The following is a 24546-nucleotide window of genomic DNA, read 5'->3' on the forward strand; positions in this document are numbered from 1 at the left end:
ATATTCCTGCTTTATATGGTGGCTGTCTGTAAATTATCATGTCTAGACCAGACAATCCAGTGGTCAACGGCATGAACACCCATTTATGCAATTGTGTTCCAGAAAGGGCTGGTTACATGGGACAAAATGGTTCAGGAACTGTGAGAGAAACTAGGGTGGTTGAGTCATTAAAGTCAATATTTGCCGTGTGGGAGTTGCTTCCCTTAGATGCGCCAGGAATCATTGAAAATTGTTCCTAGTTCTAGATTAAAGCAGGGCGCTGAGGTAGCCTAGTGGTTAAAGCATTTGCTCATCACACCGAAGATCCAGGTTTGATTCCTCACATGGGTACAATATGTGAAGCCCATTTCTGGTGTCCCGTTCCCGCCATGATATTGCTGGAATATTGCTAAAAGCACCCTGAACAACACAGCCCATGCAAGTCTTGAATGTGTGGGAATTCTAGATGCTGAAAAATGAAGAAAGTGTCTGCCATTGGCTCCTTTTGAATACATTTTATGAAGATAATTTAGGAATATTTTTGTGTCTGAAAAAGAGCTCAATTCAGAGACTGTAGATTAATCTAAGTTAAACCAAACTCAGTCTATCTGCTGGAAAAGAAAGCATCATGAAGATCGGACAGGCCTGATCAATTTACAGCCTAACAAGTTCTTTTTAAAGTCTCGAAAAACCCAGTTTGACAGTTTGCCGATTCAAATAGTTTTATGTTTTCAAATCAGTGTCCATGATTACAAGATTTCACAGAGTCAGTGCCTTAGTCTCATGCTATGCATTAATTACAGGATCTAGACTGGAAATTGGGCTCAAGGCTGAAGCATAGTTCATCATTAACAGTCTAATCATTTAACATGGAAGATAATTTGAATAAATAACATCAGTTTCAATTAATTTCAGCTTTATAACCATCTGAATGCAACCGTTGAAAATGCAAATGTTTGCACCTCATGGAGTCACTGGTTTACAATGATCCCCTATAATCTTTTTCTGTTATTTTGCCGTTAAGCCCAGCGGAATCTGTTCTGGCAGATAATTGAACCAACGATCAAAATAAGGTTTCTTGTACTCCTGAGTTTGATAAATAAGCAAACACCTTCATGCACACTCACGAAAGCAACATGGCAGATAGATCTAAGCAGGTCTTACAGAAGGTCCTACTGTTCTAGTGTGTCGCATTCACACCTGGGAATATAGGTCCCAAGTCAAATTAACAGTTGGAATGGAACACCCATGTAATGTTCAACTGGTTTGTGAAGTCATTCAAGGCATAAATACTGGAGAATGTGGCTGCAATTGATCATTACTCAGTCCTACACAAGCATGGCTGATCACTTCGTATTGCGTTGTTAAATGTTACTGCAAGGATCAGGGAGTGGGGTTAGTATTGATGCTGTTATGAATGGTGTTTCGGTTTGGTGTTGTGTGTCAGCTTGATGTCGAGCACAACTATAGGTGATACAAGTGTATATGTTTGTACCCCTTTTACATATGTGCGGTGATGATGGGATTACATGATGTACGTAGATTACGAGATATATATGTTGAATATGTTATGATGTGATATATGTAGATGATGTGTCGGAGGGATTTAGATCTACACGTAGATGATGTGATATGTGTAGAATACATTATGACTTTACCAGTACTAATCAGCAAAGTTGGAACATGTAATGTGCGTTACCAGCAACCTATGAATCTTTGAAGAAAGTTCTGTTTAAATCATCAGTATCAGTACACAAATATATGTACGAGACATGACAGTTAGACCTAAAGGTATCAAAACTGATTCACATACCCCAGTACATGTGACGTGTCACTTACAACTGGGGTGTAATGAACATACCAACACATCATGTTGCAGTATCCTAGTTCATCTTGTTGAAGGCATCTAATATTAGCATTGTCTGGTTGCAAAATAATCATTAGAAAGCAAGAACATGTCCATGGAAATGCAACCCAACACATAGCTAAGAAAATGAATGGCTAGAAAAAGCGTTTAAACTATTGTGTTCACAGCTTATCCACCCAACTCAGAATGATGTAAACTGTAACGTACATTACAATGAATTGTGTATTATGTCAAATGTGACTGGCACATATAAAATATACTCCTGACACCTCAAAAGAACAGTAGATGTGTTTCTGTAGGATGTTAAAGGTAATGGACATGAAATCCAAAAGATTAGACTGACAATTGAAAATCATAAACAGGTAACGTACTTTTCAGTTGAAACAATAAGTCGATGTATTCAACACATATATCAAAATGTTTTGATTTTGCTTGATGCAATTACTCTTACGTAGCAAAGTGAGCGAGTGAGTGAGTTATTATTTACCGTCACATCGGCAATATTGCAGCCATATCGTGACGAAAACATATTTGACATTGAAATAGAATATATGAGTATTATAAAAACCTGTCGACGAAGGACAGTAAAACAACTAGAATATCACAATTAGAATTAAAACTAGCGTGGAAAGTTAAAACTAATAGCACTATTTGGACAATACAATGTAAAAACAGGCTATAGATCGCCAACAACTGAGGGTAGATCACCATACTAGGAACCATGGGACTTACATTACTTTTGCTACCTGCATGGAGCCTAGCTGGATTTACACCATCCCGTCAGCCGCTGGCGATTTTAGGATAATTTAGCCAAAATTTAAAAGAACAAAAATAGTACGTTTAAAAACTTGGTACGTGAAAATTTTACTTTGAAAGTTTTGGGGACTTACGTATATGTAGCAAAGAACCCAAACTGCAATAATGCAAATGTAACTTGAACAAACAATTATAACAAACAATGCCTGCACAACCAACTTCATTTCGTGTTCATCCAACTTCAACATTCTCTGTAACACAATGGCCGATTTTGCTGCTAAGGCAGCACTCACCAAATCTGTGACACCACTTCTCATTCCATACAAAGCTGTCATTAGATTGTACATCCATGATCTGATGTAGAAGAAGTGGGACACTCAAACAGGTATCGATACATTACATGCCATAAAACCCTATATTGGTTACACCTACTTGGGTTGTCAGTCCAGATTTGAAGAGGTCATCATGCGACGATGTCGCATTGGCCATACAAAGTATACTCATGAATACCTGTTAAAAGGTGATGATCCTGCGTTTTGTATCCCTTGTGATGAGAGAATCACGGTCAAGCATGCCCTGCGTGACTGTATTGATTTTTCCATCACAAGGGACAAATATTTCAATGTCAAAACAATCAAGGATCTTTTTTTATAATGTTAATTATCATTTAATAATTTCTTTGTAAAGGAAATAGAATTGCTAGATAAATTCTGAACCATATGTTTTGTGAATACATAAATTATATTTTATAAATGGTAGTTTAAATTAGCAACTATAATTGTTAGTGGCTGTATACTCAAATGGGTTAAAGTATCGTAAAATCATTGTCCTCTTGAGAGGATACAGAAGTCCCAAAACCTTCAAAGTCAATTTCAACTTTCCACCTTTTTAAACATGGTATTTTTGTTATTTTAAATTATGGCTGAATTTTCTTACAATCGCCAGCGGCTGAAGGGATGGTATAAATCCAGCTAGGGTCCATGCAGGTAGCAAAAGCACTGTACGTTTCCATGGTCCTTACTATGGTAATCTACCTTCAGTCTGTTGTTGGCGAGAGGGGCGGTGGGGTAGCCTAGTGGATAAAGGGTTCGCTCGTCACGCCGAAGTCACGGGTTCAATTCCCCACCTGGGTACAATGTGTGAAGCCCATTTCTGGTGTACCCCGCCGTGATATTGCTGGAATATTGCTAAAAGCGGCGTTAAACCATACTCACTCACTCACTCACTGTTGTTGGCGATGTATAGTCCGTGCCTGTATTGTATTGTCTTCTGTAAGTGAGCTGTTTTAGAGTTACATGCTAGTTTTATACTTATATCTGTGATATTCTAGTTGGTCTTACTGTCCTTCGCTGATTTACCTTTACTTATTCTAAAATTATTGCTTGTTGGTAGTCATGATATGGCTGAAATATTGCCGATATGACTTTAACTCTTCACTCACTCACTCACTCAACATTCTCTGAGACTTGCCAGTAGGAACTAGATCATCTACTTTATGCAAAATATCTGATCTCGACACCCAGATTACATATTCGCGTTTGGGCCACTGAAACATATATTTCTTCTTCTCCAAGAAATGTACGTTACCAGATGTTTTGCATGTGTTTCTTAGTAACAGATTCACATAAATACAGGTTAAATAGCTTAAGTAGTAGACAGAGTAAATCTATGTTCACACTGATATAATAACATCAGCTTGACAATATGTTAGTTGAGCACACTGTCAGGAAATGTGTCATGATACTATCAACAAGGACTAACAGTGGTAATTATATATTATGGAGGTTTCCATGGATCTTAATGCAAACAAGAATAGTATAAATATGAATGAATAGAGTCATGTCAACATGTCCTTCAAAAGACAACATTTACTTCGCAAGATATCATACAAGTATCACTGAAATTTCATTTGACAATTCAGTGAAATGTACGTTACCAATTGTAACGTACATTACACTTATTCTGTAACACCCATACGACGTATTTTGCATATGATTCACCAATATGACATTTCTTCAGAAAGTATGTGCTACAGATGAGGAACCAATGTGTAGATAAAGTAACTTTTCAGATATTTAGTCACCCTCATTATCCTGACTAGACACCCAAAGCACTTACTGAAATTTGTTGATAATCTTTTAAGTTTTTATTATTTATTATTTATTATAGGATATTTATATAGCGCACATATCCATGCACTAGTGCATGCTCAAGGCGCTGGTATTTTTTCCCCTCGATCATTGGGTGTCAATCTAAACGGCACATCGCATTATCAATCTTAACTCCCTGGGGAGTATACAACTCTTGCAGCCACTAGGCGCACTGAGTTATTGTGGCTTTCTCATCCTAACGAGGTACCCATTCACAGCTGGGTGGACTGGGACACATAGTCACAGTACTTTGTCAATGTTCACTGCACGTTGCTGTACCCGCAACTAGGTGTTTGCATGTATTCATGTGGCCACCATCTGGTCATATACCAACGGATTCGTGGGTTCTTTTAAGTGCACAGGGTTGTGACAACATGGAAAGAGTCTCTCCACAAAGTTGACTCCAAGGTTTTTACACCCGGTCACAGGTAGGCTCGATCCCGACACCTCAACCTCGCTGGATCACTAGCCTGGCGCCTTAGCCAGCTCGCCCACCGCGCCCCATAAGATATGGTTGGCTGTCGTACGTTCTAATCACGTATGCAAAATGGCTACGTCACTCCACGTGTTTCAAAACAAGCTGTTTCACATTCAGCGCCCTGTTGTTGGCAATTTCGTATCTGATGGTAATGTACATTACGGTAACGTACATTTCTGTTATGTACAAGTTTGTCCTTATTGATCCCATTTTCTGTCGAACTTGGCACATTGTATGACATATTGCATAAAAACAACTTCATGCATTATTCTAATAATGACCTATATTTATTTAATCTCAAATTGAGGAACAGTTGTTGGTCACGTACGTTACATCCTTAACCATAACCATTGAATAATGACACATAAAATGAGTGTAGAAACATTAAACGATTCTTTTGTAAGAAAAAAATATTGTTTTCTTGTAAAGAACATTATTATCACTTAAAATAAACACTAATAATCGTTTTTACTCTGTAAATATTGTTTGCGTCAATGTATTTATGAAGTTAGTCGTGTGCTGCATGAAAACTGGAGACACAGTTATAACATACTCTGCAAAATCCGCAAAACGATTACATCATTGGAGCTTAACAGAAATGTATAGTCACATATCTCGTTTATCATAATACGGCTTTAGTTATGACATTTATTGCAGAATTCATTAAATCAAAGCCAATGACTTCCACCAATCCTCTCTCTACTATATGCAGGAATTTGGTATACAAGGTTCTGTTTATAGAGAAGAAGGACGCTTTTTACGCAAGACTGAAGTAACTAATGGCGGTGCTGGCTAGTATACTAGATTAATTATCTGGATGGTATTAACCAAATTTTTTAAAAGGCTTTGGCTCAGTATATGAATTTCCTGACAAAATGATGTACAAATCTGGGAATTATTCAGGGAAATCAATTATTGTTTACTGGTGTGCCAGGTGAATAATAAGAGTGGCCGCTATGGCGAGAAGCTCAGAACGGCACTGACCTCTCACAGCATGCAGCCTCTTAAGACGAGACCTTTGATTGCAGCACAAATTAGCCCGCTTTACTTTAAATGGGACAGTAGTGACAAGGGTGCTTGACCTGTACAGAATAATTGCCTCCTATAAATCTTAAATGGAATTTGGACAAGAGTGAATTATATGGTTTCCTGGGTTTTAAAAACTAATCTTCAACTCTATTCCTCATGGGGAATCAATGGCGCTACTGGACAGATTTGGTAAATGTTTCTTGTTGCCTGTGGGGATTTAAGCTAGAGCTGTTTTCTATAACATGATGAGAGCTGGAGATTGTCCAAATTATTAGATTTGAATTTCTGATGATGCGTTAACAGTTTTGGGGTGAATACATTAGAAGACAGATGCAATTCATACCACACCATCCACATTCATACAAATTCAAATGAACCCTGAGTTTTTGCTTATTTTTCTGAATGAAAATCAAGTGAACTTTAATCTGTCATTGCCCGAAATCTCTTCCAAGTAATCTAATGACAAATTCCTAGACCATTGAAGTTCCACATTCTAAATCCTAGCAATAATCACACCACAGTTTGTTCAAGAGGTTCAAGTCTAATTTTCAATATGGCCGCCACAGCAGCCATATTGAAAAAGGGTGAAGAGATAGCCTAGTGGTTAAAGTGTTCACCCGGGTTTGATTTTCCATATGGGTACAATGTGTGAATTTCTGGCATTCCCCTTCTGTGATATTGCAGAAATATTGATACGAGCAGTGTAAAACTCACTCACCCATATTGAAAAAGTTGTTTATTTCCGTTACTCAAATATTTGTTTTAAGAATATAATAAAATTTGGTAAATCGGTCGTAATTAGTTGAGCTCAAAATACATGCTCTCTTGTTTCCACATTTTACAGTTTGACCATGTCTTTACCAAGCACTGAAATTATTTCACTAGGCACATGCAACCTTTTTTAAATAGCTAGCCCAAGCTTGGTAACTTTTAAACTGTTCCCAACAGCAATTATGTTTAAGTATCGATTTTTGTTGACTTGTTGAATAGTTGACTACATAAACAGGTGAGCAACAGCGCTCTGACACAATTATTTTCTTTTCCTTTTAGTCAGATACTGAGCAAAAAAATGTCTGGAAAACAAGAGTCATAACAACATCTATCTTAAGGACAGATGTTGCTTGGGAACTATATTTTGTGAGATTATGTAGGGAGGACCTACTACAGAGATCACTCTTCAGTGTTTACGTTGGTAACTTCATACAGATAGACTCCAAGGTGACTGAGAACTATGTGTTGAGACAAACAGTGCTGGTGACGCCATGTAGTAAACATCTCCTCTCACCATTATAGTTGCCAGATTTGTTTACCATATATTCTACTCAAAATAAGTTAAGAACACCTGATTATTCCATATGCTTATAGTCAATCTGTTATAAAAAAAATTGTTTGTTCCTTAACTTTTTTGAGTAGTATATATTTTGTGGCACAATACATACTCTGTGTTACCTAATTACTAGGGTAATGTCTCATTTCTTTGCTGTTCAGGTTTAAGTGTATGTGTTTTTAGATCAGGTTGGGAATCCTTACGTGAAGACTTTTTATGCTTGAAGAAATGACTTTGAACATTGTGCGAGTCTAACATGCCACTGTTGCCCTGGTTGAATATTAGTGTGTCAAGCTCATATCTCCTGTCTCCAGTGTTGATAGACTGTACAAGAAGAAGTTGAGACAGTTTTGCTTTCCAAGATGGCTGACTGAATGACAGCCATTGCACAAGTTGACGTTATGCCAGATGAACCCATCTCTGCTTGTTACATACTATGGCCTTCATTTCTCACAAGTGCGCACAGTGCATGCTTGATATATTGCACATCACTGAATGAGACTATCTGGCCAACAGCAGCACCGACTGTCTTGTCTCCTAACAGCACTCGACACACAACTTAGTACAACAACACCAACTGTCTTGAATCCTGAAAAAACTTAAACACACAACATGGAGATAATCTGCAGATAATCAAACAGAGGCTGGTACTATATAGCACAACACTATCTTGACTCTTGAAAAACACTCAGCACACAACCTGGCCCAGCCCTGCCCTGCCCTGCCCTGCCCTGCCCTGCCCTGCCCTGCCCTGCCCTGCCCTGCCCTGCCCTGCCCTGCCCTGCCCTGCCCTGCCCTGCCCTGCCCTGCCCTGCCCTGCCCTGCCCTGCCTGTTGGAAACACTACCTGACCCAAAGCCTGCAGATAATGAAACACAACCTAGACACAACACTGAATAACACTTGCACAACAATACCAGAAAATCACCAACCTGCACACAGTTCATGTCACAAAGGGGCGGTGTGGGTATACACTTGCACAATAGCAACGCCCGTGATGTTGCTGGGATAGAAAAAGACGTTCTTATATCTGCACAATATATATTTATGAACATCCAGCATGTCAAGCAAATAATTTTGTTGCAAACCCTGGGCACAACTTGCTAATTTTCTATGATTTCATAAAAAAAAATCTATTTCCTCCCAATACTCCACAGGTTAAGAAATAAGAACCAAGCCGCTCTTAATAAATTTCAAAATTACTTTTGATGACCATGAAGGTAACTTAACAGAAACATCCTTGTCAAAGGTGCATGGCTTTGGCTCTAGTGTGGGCCAGGTATATTAAATAAGCTGTATTAATGAAGCCAGGACATTTAGTAGGTGAAGTACGGTGTTATGGAATAGGTGTACTGTGGCACTTACTGGGACAGCATCACAGGTTTAGAGAAACTGTATATTGTCGTGTTTATTCTGACTGTTTTTCATACCTGGAATTAGAAGCATTTGATGTGGCTTATGCACTGAATAGAAGAAGGTCTCACACTTTTTCCAGTGGTATTACTTTCAGGCTCTCTTGGCGATGTCAGCTGGTATAACCACAGATGTTGCTTATGACAGTAAAACTTTGCATTTTTTTCAAAACAGCTGTTGATTATTATTACTTTGGCATATAAAGTTCCATTGTTACAAATTCCTTGTTTATATTATACATTTTCTGTAAATATAGTTTTCATGAGCCTAGCTTTGATCATGATTGCCAAGCCAGCTGACACAGTGAAAAAGAACAACAGTCATTATCATATTCCCTATAGTAAATGCCTTATATCAATAAAGTCAGTAATTACTTTCATATGAGAGGGCAGTGGGGTAGCCTAGTAGTTAAAGCATTGGCTTGTCACACTTAAGACTTGGGTTCGATTCTCCACATGTGTACAATGTGTGAAGCCCATTTCCGGTGTCCCCTGCCGTGAGATTGCTGGAATATTGCTAAAAGCGGCGTAAAACCATACTCACTCACTACTTTCATATAACATCTTTTTTTATTCATATAACATAAAATATTTTCATATTTGGTACAGAGCTTACTGCTGTGTGGAAAGATTGTTGCATTTTTGTTGTTGACCTTATTGGTTACAATAATACATTATTGATTACAGTATTTTGAAAATGCCTACTGTTATGGTAAATGTTAGTGAAACAATCAGTCGCCTTATCTAACTGTCATCTCCCAAATTAGAGTTTCCTTGACATTTTAACTAGTTCATTTTCCCCCTGACGTCAGATTGAAATAATTGTTTATGAGTTCAATAAGTGCCCTTTTGTCAATACCTGAGTTTTGATTTCCTGTGGCACTATTTTCAGTGTTATTGTGGTAGGTGATCAAGTGCAGTAGCCATGTATCCCTACAGCTACGATAGAGTTCCCATCTCTGGCAGGTAGGAAGATCCACAATGACCTTGAGCATCCCCTTGTGGTCCGCCAAGTGTGGGAGGGTGTCTTTTCACAAGGAGAGACCTAATTGTTAACAGGTTAGGTGGAACAATGTCGGTAGACGAGGGCACTAATGAATGTTGGTGAAGATGCTTCGTGTAGGTGGTGAAAGAATAGACACTGTTGTTGCTGAATAAACAGACCTGGCTTCACCAACAACTCAAGCAGAGGATGGGAGGGACTGGAAATCTATTAGTGGTACTTTCTGTGATAGATTGTTGAAACAATGGAGAGGAAAATACAAAATTAGGCTACTTTCTCTCTGATGAGAGAGATGATAATGGAAGAAAAGCTAAAAATGTAATATGTGTTTCATCATACTAAGAAGGAAGTCAAACTTGTGAATATACACAAGTGGTCAATTGTAGACAATTCAGTCTTGTGTCTTTCAATCTTAATAATAATAATAATGTCTTTCAATCTTGTGTCATTCAGTTTTATGTTAACCAGTAGGGGTGGGTATTGCAGAGAAGTTTCATATTGCGATATATTGCAATGCGAAAGCATATATTGCGATATATATTGCAATATATTGCAAGAAGTATTTTTAAACATAAAACTACTTGTAATCGAGTTAAAGCTTGATTTATACAGCAAAAACACAACCAAATAACTATGCTTGATTAAGCTTCAACAACAACCTTTAATCATGACAAAATAAAAATGTAAATAATATTTGGCACAAATGAAACAAGGAAATATCCGAAGATTTCCGAGTGTTACGAAGTTTTCCGAATGCAAGTAGAAATACCGTTTTTTGATCAGCGTATCGCAATACGTATCGTTTTCATGTCTGAACCGGTAAATACCGGTAAACCAGATATTGCACAGCCCTATTAACCAGTCTTATATCTTTCTGCCGTGTGTCAACCAGTATTATTATCTATGTTGATGTTGATGTTAGTGTTGAAATTAATGTTGATGTAGAAGTTGTTGATGTTGAAGCTGATATAGTTGATGTTTAGAACTGATGTTGATATTACCTACAGAGCTCTAGATAAGCTTTTTGCAATCTTGGTATCTTACCCATGGTTATAAATGGGTACTATTGATCTTCAGTGGACACTCAAATTTCTGCCTGATCCATTCGTAACATTTTACAGTTAGCTACTTTCTGTTATGCATTTGTTTTTTACTGGTAAGTCAGGGTACGTAAGTCATTAACTAACCAAAGCATTTCTGTACTTTCCTTTGCAGATTTGGGACGATACAGATATTTCAGGGCATAGTTTGGAAAATTCAATGCATATTTTTCGCAGATACGCAGCTTATCTAGACTTGTGTTACTGACATTGAAGCAGAAGCTGATGCTGTTGATGTTGACAGACTGACTGCTGACTGACTGAGTGGCGTGGCGAATAGATGCTTTAACCATGAAGCTGATGTAGTTGATGTTGATGTTGACGTTGAAGCTGATGTAGTTGATGTTGAAGCTGAAGCTGATGTAGTTAATGTTGAAACTGATGTTGATGCCAATGTCAGTGTTGTCAGTGTTAAAGTCCAGTTTGATTTCCTTATGCCATGTCCAGATCTAGACCGCTGCTCCAAGGAGAACTGTCTCATCATTCCAGTGTTAATATGGTGTGGAATAAACTTGGGTATCACAATTCTTGGTGCTGCTCTTGTAACATATGTCCAGGTGAGTCATACACTTTGCTCAAAATATTTTCAGAATATTTCAGCGAGAATAGAATCTTTTGGCCTTTTGACTGTCTTTTGGTTCACAGTCCCAACTGTGTCATTTTCTTCCTTCTACTTCGGCTGTTGTCTATGTACTCGGTATTAGCAACAGGAGGGGCATGTTCCAGGGTGATGTACACAGTTTCTAATATCAAATAGATGTTTGATAGGCATTTAGAAGTTGGTAGGCTAATACAGCACACTTGATATGGATGTGCAACTTCTTTATTCTTTACACACGACGTTTCTGGGCTAATACTAGTCTAGCCCAGTATTAGCCCAGAAACGGCGTCGTGTGTAAAGTTGCACATCCATATCAAGTGTGTTGTATTAATATCAAATAACATTTCAATTATATTATATTTGGGACATACTTACAAATAATAGCATATAAAAAAGTCTCATTCCAAACATTTAAACATTAAATTCTTTTTAAAGTTATTCAAGTCGATCACTTGATTGCCTGTTCCTGACATGATGTTTTACAGGCCTCTAATATAATACTTCAATATTGAAAATTGCATAACTGAATTTGATAATGACTCTGAAAACATAATTGGTCAGATTATTCAAAACTGTTAAATAATTTTTTTGTATGAGCAGAAGCAGATTATACACATGAGTCAAAAAGGGGAAAACCTACAATTTGCATATTTCGTCAAATAAAATTCAAATTTTGGTTATTTATCTTTTCAGCCCAAAGCAGCTGGCAGTGGCATTCCATTAATCAAGTCCTACCTCAACGGAGTTCGTATTCCAGGACTGCTAACAATGGGGGGTTTCATCTCCAAAGTTTTAGGGGTCATTTTGTCCATCCTAGGGGGTCTGGCGTGTGGAAAGGTGAGAAACAATTAAAATTTATTTTCAGTAACACCTTCCCCATAACTATCATGGTTAGAACTGGTATTCAGCAACCCAAGTTTGTTTTGAGAGGCAACAGCAAGATTTTGTGTTCAGACCTGATGTTTTGGTTGATGCATGTTATCTTAACCCAGTTTCCTAGATCAATGCTCATGATGTTGATCACTGGAGTGCTTGTTCCAGATTTGATTATACTTAGACCTTCATTATATAATTTGGAATATTACACAGTGCAGCATTAAATAATAAACAAGACAAAAAACTGAAAACATCTTGCTCGTCAGATTGATGTGTCTGTTGAATAATTGAAAAAGAGACATAAATAATAATGTAAACATAACTTTATGGTAGCTTTGTCATATTTAGATTAATTCTTGCAAATAGAATCTGGGTGTTATTTATTGGTCAAGCTTGTTGACAGAGTGTACATTACTGAGATAGAGATTTAGCAAGTTTACAAGTGTGAAATGTGCTGATATTTTCAGGAAGGTCCTATGGCTCACTCAGGTGGCATCATGGCTGCTGGTCTGGGGAAGGGGAGGATACACTGGTGTGGGAAGAAGAAGAAGGAAATCAGGGTAGGTAACTCTCACTCTCTAGCTCACTTCAGGGTGGGTTACTCTGGTTGTGCATGTAAAGGTAGGTAACTCTCACTCTCTACGCTCATTCTCAATAAACCGTTGCATTGATGTCTCTGGTTATTTATCCTAAAACAACAGTGTCCTTGATTAATCTAATGATTGGATTAAATGTAGTGGTACTTGGGTGCACTGTAGCAGGCATCCATTCAGTTTATTTATGTAAACTTCAAAAGCGCAAGGGAAGGATATTACTGATTTTGTAATGTATGTTACTGTCTCCAGGCTGAACTGACAAAAGTCATTGGCTTTGTTTTAATGAATTCTGCAATAAATATCATAACTAAAGTACTATTATGATAAACGAGATATGTGACAATACATTTCTATTAAGCTCCAATGATGTGATCGTTTTGCGGATTTTGCAGAGTATGTTATAACTGTGTCTCCAGTTTTCATGCAACACACCTAACTAACTTCATAAATACATTGACGCATAAACAATATTTACCGAGTAAAAACAATTATTTGGGTTTATTTTAAGTGATAATAATGTACTTTACAAGAAAATAATATTTGGTTCTTACATAAGAATCGTTTAATGTTTCTACACTCATTTTATGTGTCATTATTCAATGGTTATGGTTAAGGATGTAACGTGCATTGACCACCAACTGTTCCTCAACTTGAGATTAAATAAATATAGGTCATTATTAAAATAATGCATGAAGTTGTTTTATGCAACATGTCATAAAATGTGTCAAGTTTGACAAAAATGGGATCAATAAGGACAAACTTGTACATGACAGAAATGTAACGTTACCGTAATGTAATGCTACCATCAGATACCAAACTGCCAACAACGGGCGATGAACGTGAAACAGCTTGTTTTGAAACACGTGGAGTGACATAGCTATATTGCATACGCCATTAGAACGCATCGACAGCTTCGACCATATCTTACTTAATTTAAAAGATTATCAACAAATTTGGTAAGTGCTTTGGGTGTCTTTTGTAAGGATAATATGAGGGTGACTAAATATCTGAAAAGTTACTTTATCTGCACATTGGTTCCTCATCTGTAGCCCGTACTTTCTGGAAGAAATGTCATTTTGGTGAATCTTATGCGAAATACGTTGTATGGGTGTTACTGAAAGTGTAATGTACGTTACAGTTGAGTAACGTATATTTCAATCGAATTGTCAAATGAAATTTCAGTGATACTTGTATGATATCTTGCGAAAGTAAATGTTGTCTTTTGAAGGACATGTTGACATGACTCTATTCATTCATACTTATACCATTCTTGTTTGCATTAAGATCCATGGAAACCTCCATAACATATAATTACTACTGTTCGTCCTTGTTGATAGTAACATGACACATTTCCTGACAGTGTGCTCAACTAACATATTGTCAAGCTGATGTTATTATATCAGTGTGCACATAGATTTACTCTGTCTACTACTTAAGCTATTTAACCTGTATTCATGTGAATCTGTTACTAAGAAACACATGCAAAACATCTGGTAATGTATAGTTCTTCGAGAAGAAGAAATATATGTTTCAGTGGCACAAACGCTAAGATGTAATCTGGGTGTCGCGATCAGATATTTTGAGTAAAGCAGTTCCTACTGGCAAGTCTCAGAGAGAATGTTGAGCGAAAGTGAGCGAAGTTAAGATTTAAAGTCACATCGGCAATATTTCAGCCATATCCTGACTACCAACAAGCAATAATTTTAGACTAAATAAAGGTAAATCAGCGAAGGACAGTAAAACCAACTAGAACATCACAGATATAAGTATATAACTAGTATGTAATTCTAAAAGCTTAATTACAGAAGACAATACAATACGGGCACGGGCTATACATCGCCAACAATTGAAGGTAGATCACCATACTAGGAACCATGGGGGCTTACAGTGCTTTTGCTACCTGCATGGACCCTAGCTAGATTTACACCACCCTTAATACGCTGGCTGGCATGTAAGAAAAATTCAGCCATAATTTAAAATAACAAATATACCACATTTAAAAAGGTGGAAAGTTGAAATTGACTTTGAAGGTTTTGGGACCTCTGTGTTCTCTCTAGAGGACAATGATTTTACGATACTTTAACCCCCTTTGAGGATACAGCCACTAATAATCGTAGTTCACTGTTGCTTATTTAAAATATAATTTATAAAATATAATTTATGTATTCACAAAACATATGGTTCAGAATTTATCTAGTAATTCTATTTCCTTTACAAAAACAATTATTAAATGATAATTATTATTATAAAAAGATCCTTGATTGTTTTGACATTGAAATATTTGTCCCTTGTGATGGAAAAATCAATACAGTCAATCAGGACATGCTTGACCGTGATTCTCTCATCACAAGGGATACAAAACGCAGGATCATCGCCTTTTAACAGGTATTCATGAGTATATTTTGTATGGCCAATGCGACATCGTCGCATGATGACCTCTTCAAATCTGGACTGACAACCTAAGTAGGTGTAACCAATATAGGGTTTTATGGCATGTAATGTATTGATACCTATTTGAGTGTCCCACTTCTTCTACATCAGATCATGGATGTACAATCTAATGACAGCTTTGTATAGAATGAGAAGTGGTGTCACAGATTTGGTGAGTGCTGCCTTAGCAGCAAAATCGGCCATTGTGTTACAGAGAATGTTGAAGTTGGATGAACACGAAAAAAAGTTTTGTTTTGGTTGTGCAGGCATTTCAATCCTGGATAGATTCACTGTAATGTACGTTACTTGAAACGGAAGTGTTGGTTACATATTGAGGAACAATTGTTTGTTCAAGTTAATTTGCATTATTGCAGTTTGAGTTCTTTGCTACATAAGAGTAATTGCTTCAAGCAAAATCAAAACATTTTGATATATGTGTTGAATACATTGACTTATTGTTTCAACTGAAATGTACGTTAGCTGTTTATGATTTTACATTGTCAGTCTAATCTTTGGATATCATGTCAATTACCTTTAACATACTATGGAAACACTTCTACTGTACTTTTGAGGTGTCAGGAGTATATTTTATATGTGCGAGTCACATTTGACATTATACGCAATTCATTGTAATGTACGTTACAGTATGCATCATTCTGAGTTGGGTGGATAAGCTGTGAACACAATAGTTAAAACAGGTTTTCTAGTCATTCATTTTCTTAGCAATGTGTTGGGTTGCATTTCCATGGACATGTTCTTGCTTTCTAATGATTATTTTGCAACCACACAATGGTAATATTAGATGCCTTCAACAAGATGAACTAGAAAACTGCAACATGATGTGTTGGTATGTTCATTACACCCCAGATGTAAGTGACACGTCACATTTATTGGGGTATGTGAATCAGTTTTGATACGTTTAGGTCTAACTGTCATGTCTCGTACATTTATCTGTGTACTGATACTAATGATTTAAACAGAACTTTCTTCAAAGATTGATAGGTTGCTGGTAACGTACATTACATGTTCCAAATTTGCTGATTAGTACTGGTAAAGTTGGATGGAGATTTCTGAATAAAGGATTTGACTTTATATGCTAATTTTTGCTGTTCTGTATACTTGAAAACCTTTATAACAAAGACAACGTCTTTTAATTCCAACTGCATGACATTTATATTTTTCAATTTGCGTGTGGTAAATGCAACGGTTTATTGAGAATGGGTGTCTAGCTCACTTCAGGGTGGGTAACTCTGGTTGTCCATGTAAGGTAGGTAACTCTCACTCTCAAGCTCATTTCAGGGTAGGTAACTCTGGTTGTCCATGTAAAGGTAGGTAACTCTCACTCTCGAGCTCACTTCAGGGTAGGTAACTCTGGTTGTGCATGTAAAGGTAGGTAACTCTCACTCTCGAGCTCACTTCAGGGTGGGTGACTCTGGTTGTCTATGTAAAGGTAGGTACTCTCACTCGAGCTCACAGGGTGGGTAACCTCGTAACTCTCACTCTCGAGCTCACTTCAGGGTGGGTAACTCTGGTTGTGCATGTAAAGGTAGGTAACATTCACTCTCTAGCTCACTTCAAGGTGGGTAACTCTGGTTGTGCATGTAAAGGTAGGTAACTCTCACTCTCGAGCTCACTTCATGGTAGGTAACTCTGGTTGTCCATGTAAAGGTAGGTAACTCTCACTCTCGAGCTCACTTCATGGTAGGTAACTCTGGTTGTCCATGTAAAGGTAGGTAACTTATGCACATCGGTGAACCATTTGGGCAAAGAACGAAAAACTGGATTGTCTTTTCTTCTAGTTAAAGAAGTAAATTTCTAAGTGGCACTTAGTAGTTAAGATGTTTAGAAAGACCTTTCTACAATTCTAAAGACAAATGTATTTCTTATATGACACAATTTCTCAGAGACAATTCAAGAGCTGGTCCAATACAAGGTTGACGTTGTAGGATGAATGATTTCTTATGAATTGAATTGCCAGTATTTTCTAATTTGCATCATTTTTGTCAAATTATGGTTGAATGTCATCTGTGGACATTATCAGATTTATGACCAATTCCGGTCGGACCACGAAATCCGTGACTTTGTGGCTGCTGGAGCTGCCTCAGGTGTGTCGGCTGCTTTCGGTGCCCCGGTTGGAGGAACGTTGTTCAGTGTGGAGGAGGCAGCAAGCTTCTGGAACACGGAACTTGTGTGGAGAGTGGTGAGTGTCAAATGGTCATGAATACATGACAAGTTTTATGGATAACAACTTCTTTTTATTCTTTATACGACGTTTCAGAGCTAATTCTTGCTCCTTCATCAACTTCTAAATGCCTTTCAAGAACTGGAGATGGAATTGTTTCTATAGTTTTGGAATAATTGCAGAATGAAAATGTTTTTTAATCTGTGTAGATTATCAGGACAGTGTAGTTAATGTGAAATTTTGTATGGATATCTTTGTACAAAAGAAAGTACGTACTTGGTGCTTTGGGATGAATTTCCAAAATACAACGTAAATATCTTGAAAAGTGTTTTGATTGTGACTTAAAAGAGACAGAAAACATTGTGTATATATTGCCAAAACACCATATATGTTGCAGCCAGTTACAACGTTGCCAACACCTTCCGCTCCAAGACCTGTGTAGACTATTCAGTCCGTGTTGATGGGTTAATGTTTTCATGATATTCCTCTCACATGAGTTGTTCTGGCAACATGTACACAATGTTTGTGGCTTTTATGTAACAATCAAAACACTTTTTAAAATATGTTTGGTCAGTTTTGACTCATATCAAAAACTTTACCGTGTATTTCAGGAAATTATTACATGAAATATGCAGGAACTATGCATCATGTAAAATGACTGTGCTTTGTACTTTCATTTTAATGATTTGGACTCATTTTATCATTTCAGTTCTTCTCCGCTATGATTGCATGTTTCGCCACCAACTTTCTCCTAAGTGCCTTCGAGGGTCATCCCACGCATCTGTCCTCGCCAGGTCTTGTCCGTTTTAACACATTCCCGGTGAGTACATCTTTCACTTCACACACACTGTTATTTTTTTCAATACATTTTCAGGACCAACCCACTCTCCATGGATGTGGACAGTTCTTTCATTTATTTCAATACACTCCTGGAACTGTCTGACTCTCAATGGACGTGGAAAGATCTTTCGTTTGTTTCAATACACTCCTGGAACTGTCTGACTCTCCATGGACAGTTTGTTCATTTGTTTCAATACACTAGAGAGAGAGTTTGCACAGCCATCTGTGGGACTTGTGGCCAGTTGATTACACTGTTTAATAAATATTGTATCCATGTCATGCAGTGGTGCACTTGTTGCCCAGCAGTTGCACATGCGATGTATTGTACAGACCAGACCTGCACCAGCCAACTATTGCTAGGGAGTGGAATTGGATGCAAACATGGCTGTGATGATGTTAACAAACTCAAGCCTCTCTGATCATTGTTACAGGACTCTTGTTATTTGTGGAGAACCTTTATTGATAATGAAAAGTCTATTTATAATGCATCCGATTCCATTCACCAATGAACTCTTATATCTTGTGATTATCATTCTGATCGAAGATTGAGTGTGTGCTTAGGTTTCATTCTCATCTCCTTGGGGAGAATTCAACCAGAGCTTTTAGTTAATGTTTGATTAGAAAATAACCATAAGTTTGGATTGTAGACAAGTAAATGTTATTTTGTTGGTTTGAAGATAAGCTGACCTATAGTAATATTAATAAGTTATTAATTGGAAATGTACTTATTCTGAACATAGCTTTGTTTCTCCCTTTATAGATCAAATCAGACAAACTAAAGCATCATACTTCTAACAGCTATTGAAGAACCTGAGCTAGCTTTCATCGTTATGTCTAGGCTTGATTGTGCCTTTTTGGCTTCACTCTAAAAGCACTTCAGTCCTAATTTCAGAATAAAAAAGGAAATTCATGACCCCAAGTAGCTTAAAAAACAGCCGTATGCATGCACTTATATTTCAAGAGCTGCCTGAAAATCCTTGCTTTTAAGGCCAAAAGGATGTAAGGACTTTTTTTTCCAAAAGGATTTTTTTTTAACAGAAGAGAGAACTGTAAATGATTGAAAATATGTTTGTTTTTGTACCTTTTCAAATGTATGTTTTTGTTCAAAGATTTATTTCAAAAGATCTTTTGAAGACCTCAGTTGGCATTACAAGTATCCTGCAATATGTTTTCAATTGATACGTATTGCAGCTGTGATATATTTGTTACAAAATATATTAATTTTCATAATTGTTTGTGTCATTTAACCAAAATTACCTTCACAAATGATAATTCCTTTGGAAATTGGATTCCAAAATGGCAGAAACATGAGCATGACGTTTTGCGCAAGTTGTTGTCTACCCTGTATCTATGTACAAATACCTTAGCTCCCAATATACTGAACAACCTATTGTTCTACAGAAAACTGCACTGCAACATATTGTAATACAAATCTTTGGCCATTATGCAGCCTGTTTATTTGACCGTTTTTAATAGCAAAAGGCCCAAAGGCTTGAAACTGGTCTTGTCTAACCTTATGAACTCACAGAAAGTCACTGTATCTTTATTGAAAACAAAACTGTATTTAAAAATCACATGGTGTCATTTAAAACCTGGAATTAAGGACTTAAATTTGGGATTATATAGTTGCTTGACAGTATTGATTGTCTTGACCTAGTTGCTGACCCAGACGTGCATTAGCTGTTAAACACAACTCATTCTAGGTAACCATGTTATTCCTGAAGTGTTGGCTGTCAAATCTACGTTGAAGCACCTTGAAGCACCTTGAAGCACCTTGAAGCACCTCGAGGTGCTAAGGGCATCGGACAGTACTTGTTATTTATCCAACAGGATGCTTGCCCTCTCTGCCTAGTAAAATGGCATTTACCAAGGTTACAATTTGATTAACTCTATCTCTAGGAAACAATTTACTGCTCTTATTAGTGTTCAGGCTTGACTTTGCAAGGGACGGTTTGGTAGCCTAATGGTTGGGTAGCTTCATGGTGCAAGCATTTGCTTGTCAAACCAAAGGCCCGGGTTTGATTTGTCACATGGGCATGACGTGTGAAGCTCACTCACTCACTCTGGGTACAGTGAGTGAAGCCCATTTCTCGTGTCCCCCGCCATGATATATCTAGAATATTCCTAAAAGCAGTGTAAAACTAAACACTCACTTATATTGGTAAAGTTGTTTATTTTCATTACTCAACTATTTGAAGTTGAGCTAAAAATACAAAAGTACTCTGTTTGTTTATCCATTTTACAGTATTACTCACTCACTCACTCTCTCACTCCATGGTTTACCGTTAGTTACTTTATGATTAAGTTTCTTGTTGTAGATTATGAAACATTGTTGTAATTTAGTTACTTATTTCATATCATATCATTTGTATGTTTTATGTGAAAATATTCACAGATCAATGATGACAGCACACTTTCATTCAAATTTCAGTATGAAATGTTGACATGCCCAAGTGAGCCACAGTGTCTTGGCACTCATGTATTTACAGACGAGAATGTTGAAATTTTGCAAAAACGGAAAATGCTTTATTAAAAGTTGTACTTTTTGTTGATAATATTCTTATGAAATGTACACCCTTGATATTTGTTATTTTAACATCTGGAACCCCTTCTGTGCTTTTTCCCCAAATTTAATTAAGATCTGTGAAATCTGCTGCTGACATTGCTCGACAGTGTGTTTATCTACTGAATGCTGAAAAGTACTTTCATCCAAGTGCTGAAGCCTGGATATCGTCAAATGATACACAGAGCAAAAAAACCCCAACTCTTTGTATCTTTCTTTTCACAATTTTTGCCTTGTTTTCAAAATTAAACATTTGACTTAATAGAGATGTGATTAAAGTATGTCATGAATCTTAACAATTTTTCCTTCATTTTAGAATTTAACATTTGGCTTGATCGAGATGTGGTAAAATTTTGTCATGAATCTTCACAATTTTCCCCTTGTTTTCAGAATTTAACATTTGACTTGATAGAGATCCCAGTGTTCCTTGTGATGGCTGTGTTTGGGGGTCTAACTGGCGCCTTGTTTGTCGTGCTCAACTATAAACTTACAGTCTTCAGGCAAAAGTAGGTACAACCAGCACTTAGTGGTATGTCTGTTGTGGAATATATGTAGAGCCTGTTAATGTGGAAACCTGATGTGGATGTATTTATGCGGACTTTATTGTCATTTATGCAGGAGCTACTTAGTCCTGACCCTGTTAATGTCGAAACCTCATTAATATGGACATATTTATGCTGACTTTATTATCGTTTATGCCCAGTGACTACTTAGTCCTGACAGACCGCCTCCGTGGTGTAGTGGTTAGAGCGTCCGCCCAGAGAGCGGAAGATCGCGGGTTCGATCCCCGACTGCGTCATACCAAAGGACGTTAAAATATGGTACTTGTTGGTCCCTGCCTGGCGCTCGGCATTAATGGGTACAACAAGGACTGGTCGGCTCGAGTCAGTATAATGTGTCTGAGTGGGGTATTCATGCTTCACTGTGGCATGGTATCTCAGTGGGCTAGCACTATGAAACCAGCTTCAGTCTGGGCTAGTACAAGCAGCCGCACATACACATACACACGCTATACGTCGTCATATGAGCGAAATATTCTCAAGCACAACGTAAAACCCAATTTCACCTCACCTCACTTAGTCCTGACCTTGTTAATGTGGACACCTCACTAATATGGACACATTTATGCTCACTTTGTCATTTATGCAATGGCTACTTAGTCATGACCCTGTTAATGTGGAACCTCACTATTATGAATATACCTATGATCTGTTGTGTTTCAGATACTTGCATCGTAAGAAGTGGGTGAAGGTGTTGGAGGCTGGTGTTGTAGCTATTGTCAGCGCCATCATTGGCTTTGTCCTCATGTACTTCATCAAGGACTGCACCGAGGAACACCCATACAGTCACCACGCCATCACATCAAACGTAAGATATGCACAATCACAGAACTCTTGTACAGTCAAACAGCCATCACATCAAATGTAAGATATGCACCATCACAGAACTCCAGTACAGTCAAACAGCCATCAAACCAAATGTCAGACACATGTAATTGTAGAACACCCAAACACCATACCATCACATCAAACTGGGGGCTGTGGGGTAGTCAAGTGATTAAAGTGCTCGCTCGTCACATCGAAGACCTGTGTTCGATTCTCCACATGTGTACAATGTGTGAACCCATTTCTTGTGTCCCTTGCCTTGATATTGCTGGAATATTGCTGAAAGCGATGTAAAACTAAGTAAACTGATCATCGAAACCTCAGTCTCATGAACAATATTCAGGAACACTGGACACCCATTACAAAAAGCATGGTTTGCTGATGATCAGCTTGAATGTTCATGCATGTTGCATTATAGAAGCATCATATGGCCATATGTGACAGTAACCCTGGACACAGTGTTAAATCCCATTTCACCTTTGCTGACACTACCAGCCAATGAAACCTTGCTATACTTGTGTGTTCCTTTTCAGATGTTCTGTGACAAAGGTCACAATGCCATGTCCACTCTCTTCCTTACAACGCCAGAGGGATGCCTTAAGGCCTTGCTGCATGACCCCATAGGTCAGTCACACTCGGAGGATATCGGTGAAATCTCCCAGCCATAGATCGTACATGTTTTACACAAAGTATAAACCCAACTGGGTGCTTAAATCCCAATGTACAATTTAGATTATTATGAGGGACAGAGAAAGTACTCTTCTCAAAACTTAAATATCATGTGGTTACATCAATAATATGGACGACTATGATGATGATGATGATGATGATGATGATGATATTTCATATCAGTAGTGTCATTTAATAGTATGGGGGCGGTGGGGTAGCCTAGTGGTTAAAGCGTTGGCTCGTCACGCCGAAGACCCGGGTTCGATTCCCCATATGGGCACAATGTGTGAAGCCTATTTCTGGTGTGCCCCACCGTGATATTGCTGGAATATTGCTAAAATCGGCGTAAAACTAAACTCAGTCAGTCATTCAACAGTACACCAAGTTTGCAACTGTGAAGTGAGTTGGGGGTTGGGGGTGTTTGCATAATGGCTAAAGGGTTTGCTTGTCAGACTGAATGCCTGGGGTAGCCTGATGGTTAAAGTGTCTGCTCGTCCTGCTTAAGAACTGGGTTTGATTCCCCACATGGGCACAATGCGCGAAGTCCATTTCTAGTGTCTCCAACCGTGATATTGCGGGAATATTGCTAAAAGTGGCATAAAACCACACTCACTCGCTTGTGTAGATTACTGATATGTTTGCTAGGAATTCTGCCTAGAATTGGATGTCAAATAGTTCCAACTTTTTGTGATAAGTTTCCTCTCAGCGTCCTCCTTCTTGTTTCAGAGTCATACGGAGTTGTGTCCCTTGTTGTGTTCATCATTGTGTTTTTCCTGCTCGGAGTGTGGACCTATGGCTTGAGTGTATCCAGTGGTGTGTTTATTCCGTCTCTGGCAATCGGTGCTGCTTGGGGCCGATTGGTTGGCCTGGGTGTTATACAGATGTTTCCAGATCAAGTGAGTATAACACTTACCTTACAACTTAGTAAATTAATTATAAACATAAAATTACATTTATCTTGCAGTATTGAAAATACCCTCATCCTAGAAATGCCATCTATTTATGTTTTCATGACTAACAATTATTCATATGATTTTCACAGATTTAAATAGGAAGTTGCTTGAAGATGTATTCATAATGAGATTAAACATAATAAAAGTGATTTTAGATATACAGAGATTCTACTTATACATATTATTTGATATAATGTATGGTATATCCATTTTAATGATAAAAAAGTGGGTACTAATGTAAAATGCATGAGGTTTAACCTTGAGTAGGTATTAGTGTTTTGCAAAAACGCTTTTGTAGGTTTGGGCCACAACTTCAGATCAACTTAATACACAGGTATGTCTAAGGGTTAA

The 24546-nt window shown here is 37.7% G+C and overlaps 1 protein-coding gene across 1 annotated transcript in view; it reads left to right on the forward strand.

The window, feature by feature from the left end:
• The window catches only part of LOC124288782 (H(+)/Cl(-) exchange transporter 7-like), a 156780-nt gene that overhangs the window by 115454 nt on the left and 16780 nt on the right, over nucleotides 1-24546 (forward strand). Inside the window, exons 6-14 of the mRNA XM_046725308.1 lie at nucleotides 11548-11657; nucleotides 12395-12538; nucleotides 13045-13137; nucleotides 17645-17803; nucleotides 18495-18605; nucleotides 21579-21694; nucleotides 22412-22556; nucleotides 23107-23197; nucleotides 23969-24138. Of these exons, the coding sequence (XP_046581264.1) occupies nucleotides 11548-11657; nucleotides 12395-12538; nucleotides 13045-13137; nucleotides 17645-17803; nucleotides 18495-18605; nucleotides 21579-21694; nucleotides 22412-22556; nucleotides 23107-23197; nucleotides 23969-24138 (1139 nt within the window). The remainder of the gene's footprint in view (nucleotides 1-11547; nucleotides 11658-12394; nucleotides 12539-13044; nucleotides 13138-17644; nucleotides 17804-18494; nucleotides 18606-21578; nucleotides 21695-22411; nucleotides 22557-23106; nucleotides 23198-23968; nucleotides 24139-24546) is intronic.

Source organism: Haliotis rubra, unplaced genomic scaffold, assembly GCF_003918875.1.
Source record: "Haliotis rubra isolate DU_JTF1 unplaced genomic scaffold, ASM391887v1 Scf424, whole genome shotgun sequence".
NCBI classification, from domain to species: domain Eukaryota; kingdom Metazoa; phylum Mollusca; class Gastropoda; order Lepetellida; family Haliotidae; genus Haliotis; species Haliotis rubra.